This window comes from Pterocles gutturalis, unplaced genomic scaffold, assembly GCF_000699245.1.
Source record: "Pterocles gutturalis isolate BGI_N339 unplaced genomic scaffold, ASM69924v1 scaffold5392, whole genome shotgun sequence".
NCBI classification, from domain to species: Eukaryota; Metazoa; Chordata; class Aves; order Pterocliformes; family Pteroclidae; genus Pterocles; species Pterocles gutturalis.
In genome coordinates this window covers 60,128-71,860 of record NW_010110031.1, presented here as the reverse complement: position 1 = coordinate 71,860, position 11,733 = coordinate 60,128, and the positions used below count along the sequence as shown (strand labels likewise).

The 11,733-nt window shown below is 35.1% G+C and overlaps 1 protein-coding gene across 1 annotated transcript in view; it reads right to left on the bottom strand.

Annotated features, from left to right (window-relative positions):
* Window positions 1-1,594: 1,594 nt before the first annotated feature.
* The window catches only part of BBS9 (Bardet-Biedl syndrome 9), a gene marked incomplete at its 3' end in the record, with an annotated part of 69,411 nt that continues 59,272 nt past the window's right edge, over window positions 1,595-11,733 (bottom strand). The window contains exons 15-18 of the mRNA XM_010073167.1: window positions 10,601-10,741; window positions 8,303-8,398; window positions 3,478-3,650; window positions 1,595-1,747 (exon numbers count right to left, since the gene is read on the bottom strand). Coding sequence (XP_010071469.1) covers window positions 1,595-1,747; window positions 3,478-3,650; window positions 8,303-8,398; window positions 10,601-10,741 — 563 coding nt within the window. The remainder of the gene's footprint in view (window positions 1,748-3,477; window positions 3,651-8,302; window positions 8,399-10,600; window positions 10,742-11,733) is intronic.

Genomic DNA, 11,733 nt, shown 5'->3' with positions numbered 1-11,733 from the left:
CAGAAGATGATACTCAACTAAAGCAAATAAGGTCTTTTCTAATATAGAGAATGCATCATTGAGCAATTTCATTTCACCTACATAGCAAAGAGACAATATTAAATCCTACCACAGCTCTCATTTTCAAAACAACATACGCAGCAGTGGGGTCTCTACAGTAATTGCTACTTTACTACACTTTTGTTTGTACAAACAATAATGTTTCTTTATTGCAAGGAGATTCACATGAACAAAAGAAAAATGACAAAAGAAATCTGGCAAGAAAAATGTGAGCTTGCCTTAACCAAAGTTACAAGAAATGTGGAAAAATGTAAGCATTTGTTCTCTGTAAAGAAATCTTTTTATTCATTTGCCTTTTAACTCCGCTAATTCTAATTAGAAAAGTTTGCAACAGTAACTGTTAAGAAAAACACTCAAAGTGTAGTTCGAAGGACCTTATAAAATAAGCTTCTGCAATATGCATCTATTTCAACCACCTGATTTTTGTCATATTCTCAGAACTCATCTTTCACTTCAACTGCATAAGAAAACTGTTTCAAGGCAATAGTTCTACACAGCAAAAGCAGACTCAAGAGACTCAATTCTGTTGAGCTTTAAGGCTTATTTAGTCATGTCATTTCAAAGTGTTAAAGAATCACCCATCTAACACAACAATACCTAGTATTTCTTAAAGTAACCAGAAAACCCCCTACTTTCAAACTTAAACCATCTCACAGTTAACTCATTCACAGTAAAGACTGAAATGAAGGCAAATGTGACTCATGTATAACCATGCATGGAAAGGCAGTTTTCTCCAATTTAGAGAAATGTTTTCCTAGAGCAAACAGTAAGGAAAAATATTTTTCCTTAACACCTTTGTTTTTTAATTGTTGGGATATAGAACAGCACATAAAGGTTCCAGCAAGTAATCTGTTTGTGACTCAGGTTCTCTAACAAGGCACATTAGAAAGTAAAATCAGATCCTCTAACAGAAAAGCACAAAATGCATAAAGTAACTTGTTAGCAAAGGGGATGTATCACGAAACAAGGGTTATTCTAAAGCAATGCAGGGATGAGGCAGGAAAAGGAAGAAAACTTGTTTTATTCCTTGCGTACTTCCAGTATGGGGATGGTTTAGGAATGAATTTTTTTTTTAAACATTGTTCTTCTGCAGCTATTGCATTCTGAAATGATTAGAAAATAAAATCCCCATAAGGAAGGACATGGTCAGCCTCAGACAATTTGGTTGTGAAAGTTACACCACCAGCCACACCATTCCACCAGTTTACAGTGTACCATAAAATATTTACACAAGCTACGATCTATAAAATATTTTCACGTGAACTATAAAATATTTACACTATCAACATCAGTTAAGAAAGAATGATGTGCCGTCAAGCTGGTGTGACCCAGAAGTAAAGATTTTGTGGTCACAGATTAAATAAAACTGTTGAAAATCATCTGGAAAGTTACAGTGAATATTAGGTTAAACAAATTACTGCTTCCTGGTCTCTCGGATGGTAAATGTAACCAGGAAAGCATAGCTTGTGTGCCTTAAGCTAAGTTTTACCAACAACATAATGAAAGGTTAGGCTCATAATCAAAGTGCACTGACCTCTCTGAATGTTCCTTCTAGCAAGGTGTCCAGATGTTGAAGAGGAGCCGGAGTTTTGTCTTTGAATCGTGTCAGCAACCGTCGCTCAATAGCTCGGAACTGTAGAGCCCTTTCAGATAACAGCTCCTGAAATTTTTCAGCATTCAAACGTAGCTGCAATTTAAGAGTTTTCAAGAATTCAGCTGAAGGGTCACGTATATTATGTATCCACAAATGAAATGGGAGTATGATAGTAAAATTTTTGGGAGAGTGTATATTATTTAAATATGACAAGGTCATTCATATCAGTTCCGTACTCTACACTCTTTGTGAAGCTTATTAACATTTTCAAGAATTATCATTTGCCACTGAAATCAAAACTCCCTGTCAAGAGCCACAATAACCTGTGAAAATGCCCAAATATCTCATCAAGAAGCCTAATAACAAAACTGAAATTTCACCACCAGGATCTCAGAACTTCTTCTTGGTTTGGTATGCTATTTATGACACACACAGTGTATTGGACTTGATATTCATTACAGTAGAAACGAAACGGTTATTCCTTTAAGTATGACTGGAGTACTAACTTGTGCAGCATTTGAATTATTGCCTTTTTCTGAAGTGAAATCCTTTTTCCTTTTACATATACACACCATCTGGAGCAACAAGCTTTCCTGAAGTGTTCACAAAACTTCGAACATTGTAAATCAAATGCCCAGATAATAAGAATTCTTATTTTATCTTTTCATCACCTTACCATTTTCCAGTACACACCTCTGACACAAAAATCACTAAATAAAGGTGAGTATTTCAAAAAGCCAGGACTCTTCTGTACAGCCGACATACTGTAACTAGCAGAACTTATCAGAAGAAACGTTAAGACACACAGCTTTCCAGATGTGAGCATTATGACACACAGCCATTTTAAAGTGCCCCAAAATGAGCAGAAAAAATAAGTTTCCTAAATTTAGAAAACAGTTATATTTAAAAATAAGCAAATGTATCATTGTGTCACTATATGATTATGAAGGACAGTTCAGGGAAGCTAAGAGAAAAAGAAACATTAGGCAGCTTTACTAAGAGTAGGAGGAAAAAAGGGACATCTCAGATAATATTCTCCCAAGGCTGCCAAAAAAGTGTGTGTTCAAACTAACAGGGATGGGAACATTGAGATCCCCTTGACAGAACACTCGATACTTTTTAGACCAGATAATTATTGTAAAATTTGTTGCTGCTTTTGCTCATTACACGAGTTTAACAGACATTTTCAAATAGCTATTCTCCTTTATTACTGGAAAAGCCGGGGGGAGGGGAGGGAAGGAATGCATATATTTTATTTTATTAGCTATTTCTACACGCTAGCTGAACTAGTGGAGATTTTTCATTGTCATCTGCACAACCAAACAGGAAAAGTAAACTTCCTTGAGCCTCCAATGCTACTTCTACAAAGGCAGCTTTCTTAAATCTGAAGGGACTTTTTATACAATTACCAGGATGAATCAGAAAAAAAAAATGCTCATGGCTCCATTATTACAGAAGAGTAAGAGAGCCTAAAACCAAGGACAGATTTTAGAAACAATTTTACAATTAACATGATATTAGTGAATGAAGAACCCATGGTTTCTGTACAGGAAGCGAGCAGAAGGGCAAATATTTGTATCATTTGCAGACTGCACACTAGCTACTTGCACTCTTCTAATCACAAGGGATGTTTTAGAGGCAAGGTATACTCCATATTTTCAACACTAAATGACAACATTTTTTCCAGCACTTAGATGCAACTTTCTATCTTTTGCAAGCCAAATGCTTGTGAAAGCTATAGTTATAATCTGATTAATCATAGTACTAACATACAAACAATTTTTAAACTAGAACATCAATAATTCACATATTATGTAATGTACCTCAAAATGTCGATCAATTAGTTCAAAATATTCTTGCAGGGGAATTGAACCAGAAAAGGTACATGCAAAATCTTTGCAGTTTTGCTTCTTGAAATGTTCTTCGAGTCGAAGTGTGAGCTCTTTTGTTATCAGCCAAAGGTCTTCTAACTGATCACTCTGGATCCTATATCGTTCTTCAAAAACAAGAACAAACACAAGCCTAATAAACACACATTGAAGCCACATACATTTACTATACAACATACTTTAGATAACACACAAACTTAACTTCCTAACTGTATCCAAAGTCTATATGAGATTTTTGTAAGAGATACATGTCTACTAGTGTTAAAGAAATACTTGTATTTTATTGATCTCAGTCCTAAATACTCTCTTTTTTTATCCTAACTTTAACAGGCAATTTTGTAGCAGAAAATGAAAGTATTTACTGCTTCCCAACTCCTTACTTCAGAGTACAGGTATGTTCATGAAGAACAAAAAGCTTTGAAGAACCGCCATAATAAGGAAACAAGAGAATTACTGGATGATATTAAGTCACAACTGCAGGCTGTCTGCAATTCTTTGCCATAACACAACCTTGGTGAGCTTTTCTGGGGGTTGCAGGCAGAATCTGGCTCAATTCACTTTGCACCATCCCAGAAGCATCCTAAGCATCTGACGACAGTGGTAATATACCAACTCCAATCCACTCAAAATCTTCAATGTCTTTTGGAAATGGTTATTGAGTTCTTAAAGAATACACTCAACATAATTTTTATTACATTTCCACTTCCTAGGATTATCTTCTAGTAGGAAAGGTTTTACTCTAACTAGTCACAGACAGCAATATTCAGTTTTGTCAGTGCTATGTTTCAGTCTACATACAGCTAATATTAGTAGAAGGTGATTTTTATCCATCTACACACTATGGCTTTTTAAAAAGGGCTTAGTGTAGAAATGAAAGTATTAATATAAGCTGAAGTGGAAAAACAAATCCTGTTGGCCAATGATGTTTGTCCCAGTAAATTAATTTAACTTATCACACTTATCAAGCTAGTGGGATGACAGATTATTTCTGTTGATTCTAGCCCACATTTGTACAATCCTCTCTTCAGTTTCCAGGAAATCAGAATTAACTAAATGTTGAGAGGAAAACATTGTGGAAAAATCAGAGCAGCATTTTAATTTTTCTTTTTTTTCAGACAAACACATTCTAACAACTGTTCCTTATTTCTTTTCATGACTCATGTACCAATACGTTATCCAAAAGGATAGACAGAAAGGCAGCTATGAGGAAAAAGAGTTGCTGGGGCTTGATACAAAATAGTTCTTTTTTTTGCGCATGTTAACAAGGTTCACAGTAAATCAAATTAACCAGAATTCTTTAGAACTTAAATGTACTTATTTAAAATTTTCTCAACATTAGTAATTCAAGATTGTTTGACATTACCACTGGCATTGTTCCCAGGATACATATTTCACCAAGTAGAGAATGACAAATTCTGTTTACAGTGTAACAGGAAAGAAGCAAGTTTTATTTAAAAACATGCCTGTTAAAGAAAAGAACACCATCTGCTAAAGATAACATTCAACCTAATATCCATTTTTTAAACACTCACAATGTAATAGCCGGACTTAGCTGGATGTATCATCATACTTTGCCTAAGTGATTTTTCCTTGAGGGAAATTAGCTCAGATGTTTTCAGGCCAAATCAACAGTCATTCCATTTATAATTGACATATCTAATACACTAATGGTTAAAACTGGATAAAACTAATTTCCTCCAAAATGCATATTTAGTTCCCATACATTGTTTGTTGGTCAATACAAACACAATCTAATTTTACCATGGCCTGAGTGGAGAACATCACAGTCATTTGCTTTACATGATCTTTCAGCTCTCAAAAAAGACAAATGAGATTTAGAAACTGTACAAAACTGAGAATCTTTAGTTGTACTAAACATATGCTTTAAACAGGAATACAGTGAAAAAAATAAATAACTGTGCTTCTGCTCATCCTGTGCTTTTGTAATAGTTAACTAACTTGTGTTAGCTTTTTGTTAAAATAAGCTCTGTTACAGAAAATTACAGTAGTTTTTCAGAAAATTCTCAAACAGGAAAGCAGGAGACTGAGGAGCACCAATAGGTTACATAGGTTACTCAGGCTTTTAACACTACAACAGGTTGTCCAACGAGCACAACCTGCATTAAGAATGGCTGCCCTGCCAGTAGGTTATCTGAAGGAAGTCTAGAAGATTTAGTTCACTTCTCATCTAGGAAGACCACATCAGCAGAAAAAAACCCCAGCCACAATTAGCAGTCAAGACTTCTTTACACTTTTATTTAAAAAACAGTTTTAAAAAATGTTAGCAAAAAAACTTTAAAACTGTAATCTACATGAGGTAAGCTTTTTCATATGTATTAACTGTCAAAATGGACTTCAGGCTGGGCTGCTTTGCAGCAGTTCTCAACAGGCTGAAGTAAGATCTTCAGCTACAACACTGTTTAAAATGGAGTAGCTAATACAATTAAAAACAAGATGTCATTCAAGTTTGCAGCTTCAGCAGTGAAATACAGCTGAAGCTGGAGACTTCCATTCCTACATGCAGTTCTTCCCATTCAGAACTTGAGGTCCATTTGATAAGGGATATGGAAAAAGACGTCTTCTTCCATTGTCTAAGACTAACTTCCTTCATGGAAAACCAGGAATAAGGATTGATCAGTCCCAAATAACTTTAGCTTTTCTGAAACACCATTACTTCTAGCCACTATTTATCCACATATACAATTTTCTTTTTTTAAGAACATTTCCACAATGATAATACTGCATAAGCACTTTAAAAAAGTATAAGTGTTAAATTACATAGCAGAATAAGGATGTCCCAAATAATACATCATTTCATCTGCCTTCACTAGTTCTATAAAAGATCTGTTCACTCAAGCACAAGCATTTTAGTGTCATAAAATTCCACCAAACATTTTTGTATTATGGACAATATCTGTTCATAAAAATATTTTTAATTATGCTTGAGTATCAGACCTTTTACAGATTTTATATTTTAAATAAGTTTTAGTTTGTTAACATTTCAAATAAGCAATCCTCCCTAAGAAATTCTATAACTAACCCAATCCAATGCATAAAGTGGATGCTGGAAACAGTCTGTTAACATGGAAGGTAGCACCATACAACTCATTTGTTGTCTAAAGTAAGGATTCCCAGACACAAGAAATAAGCAGTCACACTAAGAGAAATAGATATTTTTAATCTCCTTCATAAAGGGAACTTCACAAGGAAAGCAGTGTGGGAAAGTTTATAGTAAGACTGCAAGCATCATTCCTAGCTAGTGAATAAACAAACCTGAGAGAAAAAGCTGGAAGGTTTGGGGTGGGGGAATTAAAAGTTATAGCCCCACCAGAAGCTCAAATACATTCACTACATAGACACAAATTTGTCCTTTAAACAGCATCAGACTTAGTAACTCTGCAAAACAAAGTCCAAATGAAATATTTAAATTGTAATCCAGAAAAAAAGTTATTTATAAATCCTTTAAATTCTTTAGTTTTTAGAAACTACCATTGCATGTCTGGTTATTTTAAACTGTTTAAGATCTACTACTTAAACAAATATTAAAACCAAACGAACAATAAAATAGCATCCAAATAACGCACACACAAACCAATATGGATTTGAACCATAGAAATGTAAAGCGATTCTTGGTACAATGAAAGTTACTCTCCAGATGGTTTGTTTAAAACACATTCGTTTACATTAGAAAAGGTATTATCTCATAGCTCACAGCTGACGCCAGCAGTATTTATATAACCCATCATGAATACTGATTTTTGAAAACAGTAAGGCAGATTATTTTTGTGTCAAAATAATTTCACATCAACAAAGTAGATTCTGATTTCTCACTCAAAACAATTTTCATAAAGCACTCACACAGTGCTCCATTTGAACTCTCTGCAACACGCAACAGATATTCTAGCTTTTCAATTTGTTAGTCTGCTGGATTAAATGAAGACTTTGTGCTCTACTGGCATAGAAAAATGCTAAAGACAATTGAACTGATTTAGTTCCAATGCACACGCCAAGAATTTGGCAAGTTGGGTTGCTGTACAGGGCAAGACCACAAAAAATGAAGAGAACCAATCTTTTTAAAGAGCACAAACTCACAGGTGGTTGGAACATGACTACTTAATTCACAAACTGCCCTATACAGGAGACACTAAACCAGGTAACAGCATGTCTACATGCATGTTCATACATCCTGTAAACATAATAGGAAGGACATTGCATCCATAATCCTAAATTTACAAAGATATACAGGCTTCTAAAGATAGAGACAGGTATTTTCTTAGCTGTAGAGAAGCAAGTAAGTAGGGTCTGATGCCTAATCAAAGTCAAGGATTGCTGAAAGCCAGTGGAGAGTTAGAAATCTGCTTTTTAATAACTTTAAAAAAATCCAGTAGATGTCTACTTCCAAACACAGGTGTTAATCCCTTTGAGGAAAAGAGGGTTTTTTCCATTACTATATTGACAGTATTAATTAATGAATAAAATCATTGCTAAAATATGGAGAAAATCCAATTTCTTCAGAGATTTATCACTGTAGTGTACTATATTTTCAGTATGATTTTTTGTTTTTCATAAAACTTTGTGCCTTCCATAGTAACATAATTAGATACTTGAGAGGGGATAAGAAATGGTCAGTTAACACTTTGAAACTCCTGTGTTAATACTCACACAGTGATTAACCTTCTTTGTATTATCCACATTCTCATTTTGTACATACATTAACTGATGATTAGGCCTCTTTTACATTAACATTAATAGCACTTACGTGATGTTTTTGAAGCAAGAAGAGTGGTTTTTGAACCAGTTAAAAACTGAAATCCCAGAGCATTAGCCTGGTCATCCTCAGATGGATGAACAAAGTCTGCAAGAGAAAGTTAAATACGGTTTTCTATAATTCAGCACTGGTATTCAACAAACCTTCAAGCCATAGCCAGGACCATATCAACCTTTGCACGAGCCATTTAAGAAAAGCAAGCTCAATGAGACTGCTTCCTCTCTTAGGGCTCAGCAGTAAAGAACATCAGTGGTAATTTGGTATACCTTCCCTTCATTCACAGGGGGGAAGCTGCGCCACACAATCTGTTGTTCTTCCCTAGCCTGGAAACAAAGAGGTACATTTCTCAGAGGTTCAGTCCGTACCATCTAAAAAGAGCTGTAATCAGTGTACAGCTCAAAGACTATCACCTTTTACCAGATGCAAGGTCACCTTTAATCCAGACATTTATGCAAAAATTACACGGAAATTATAATGAAAATGTTTAAGCATGCTCTGTTTTCAGCTTTCAGCACAGAGCATGACATCTAACTTGCTAAAACTAGCTACTCTGTGAAGTCCATGCATGCCCACCCTTCTTTTCATTCCATGTAGTGGATCATATCAGGTTAAAAGGCTCAATTTTAGAGTATCATACTTTAAAAACTATTCCATGTCATCTCAACCTTCCCTTAAAAATAAGGCAAAACAGGGAGAAGAAGAGATACAATTTTTGAGTACATCAAGAATCCAGCATCCCTTCACGGATCACATCATAAATGGCATGCCTTCTGCTCTCCTCTTACCCCCCCGCCCCCATCATTGAAAATGGGATGAACAGAAATCAGAAGATTTTAATACCTTCTTCATGAACACATGAAGCCTACGCTTTGTGTTATATTTTCAAGAATGCACCCCTAGATTAAAAATAAACTATAACGCTCTATTTTGAAAGCATTATTGCTTAGCTATAAAGGAAGCCTATGATTAAAACACAAAAATGTATACCTTTGAAAAAAGGTTTCTCTGTTTCAAGTATTACACAGCACACCCATCTGAGAGAAAAGTTATTTATACCCCCAAAGCAAAGGAAATCATGCTACCAAAAAACTCTACCATGCCTACTCCACCACTCTCAGACAAATGGACTAAGTAAGCTTTTCAAAAGAAGATGCAGCTCCACCTTAAAAATATCATATTAAAAGTTGTTGGCCCAGACAGCTCTCAGAAAACTATTCCAGAACCTTAGTCCTCTGAAGTTCAGAAACTTAATCACTGCCAGACTGAACTTATTCACAATCACTTTATAAGCCCTGTTTATTCATTTCTTCTTGTGCTAATACCATCATCTAGATCCATGATACAGCCACAAAATATTTATCGAAAGCAACTGTATTCCCTTTTTTTGCCTGTGTTTTAGTCAGATAAATGAGTCACTCTTAACTCTCCCCTTCAGAGCCCTACATACTGTTCATAGCCTTATTGTACACTTTTGCGTTTTAATTAATTTTTACTTAATATCAGCAACCAGCACTCGGTGTGCCAGTGAACAGTAACATTATATTCATTTCCTGCATGGAAACATTTGGTCTAATGCATCCTCAGTTCTCATTTGTTTGCTTATGATTGTACCATGTTGTACCACAGAGTATTCCCGTGGTAACTTCCATCTCCTCTCTCTCTTAGAAATTATGAGCACATAATTACAGCAGAAATTATTTTTATAACATTACACTTTAAAGTACTCAATTTCATACTTCTTTTTCCAGTCCTAAAGGGCACCTAATTCCTCCTTCATATTATTTTAATATTCTCCTGAATATAAAACGTAGCTCAGGTTTGCGCACCAGAAAATATCGCGAAGTACATGTCTTCTTTTTGGTCCAAGAAGGCTAATGAAATTATTAAATAAGACCAGCTACAGACTGATATATCAAGAACCCCACAGATCTTCCTCCAAAGCAACTGTGCCCCCTACATTTACCACTTTTGCTCTGCCCTGTTTATTTTTTTTTTAATTAATGCCCATGTTTTCCCCATTACAACACCACTGATGCAATTCCCTGTAAAATTATTACATAAAAATTAGATCTATATCATGCCCACCATGTAAAGAAATCTGCAGTTTTACCAGAGACAGGCATATTAGCCCAGGTGGATTATTATTGAAATATTATGCATTAATTCTTTCAAAATATACTTTTAAAAATTCTAGCATTACCTTTAATTACCTCATTACTTTGCACAGACAAAGAATTCCTGTTGGAGTTCCTAACACATTTCCTTCTATAGACATATTTTAAAACCTACCTGGAAAAATGGTGAGAAAACTGATGGGAGGTTTATTGGTATCAATAGTTAGCTTGTGATTTGCTGCTTTTGAAGGCTGGGCAGGAAAGCAAATTAACCGCAAAGGCAGCCTGAAGTTACACTGTGCCACTTGAGGTATTCCTAAAATGAAAGAACAGAGATTCATCTCTCAAAGCCATATTCTGAATGCAAGACGCTTCACTCAAAGAGGTATGACAAGATATTCCTTAATGACATGAAAACTATGTTAAAACAAAAACTATGCAAAATTCTAGATTTTTGTTAAGTTTTCCAGCCAAAATACCTTTAAATTTTAATACTTTTTAATTACCCTTCCAAGTGAACATTTTCAGCTGAACGGGAAAGCAAAACCGATTAGCCAAATCCACTGCATATCTGTATTTATACTGATTAACATGCACTGAAGATTAACATTTTGTTTAATGCTCTAGACAAACAATTTAAATGAAAAAATGACCACTGTGTGGCCACTGCTGATCCTTTGAACACAAAATTGAAACATGTATGTTTTCATCACGAATATCACAAACTAAATTTTTTTTAAGAACACAGGGGTTTTTTTAAACCCTTTTTTTTATACCCTTAACATCTACGGAATCTTCATATCATCTGTCAGAGATTATGGTCCTTTTGAGGAGGACTTTTTAATGAAGCAGCTACTAGGGAAACCTCATTATGTTTGGGTGCAGACATCACTATAGGCAGCAATACTCATCTTATTGAGAACAGCATTAAAGTCATAGAGACAATTTCTCCTTCTCTCCCAAATAACCCATTAAAGTCAAACATTAACCCCAACAGTTACCTCACCAGAATTCAGCAAAGTACATTTTTAGGGAAAATAAAGCAAGTTCCTGTCATAGGTCATATGGAGACAGAAAAGCCATGAAACTGACAGCTACGCAGAGGTTATCAGTCATGTAACCTTAGCAGGCTAGTATGAACAGAGAGTTCAACCATTTCATAGTCATCCAAGCAACCCTTTTCACCAACTATTTTGTCTGCTGCTCCACAGATCTCTCGTAACGAAAAATTATTTCTGAGACTCATCTCAGGGGAAAAATGTTACTAGAAGGCTCAGATTCACCTCTCCCATTGTCAATTCATTAGCT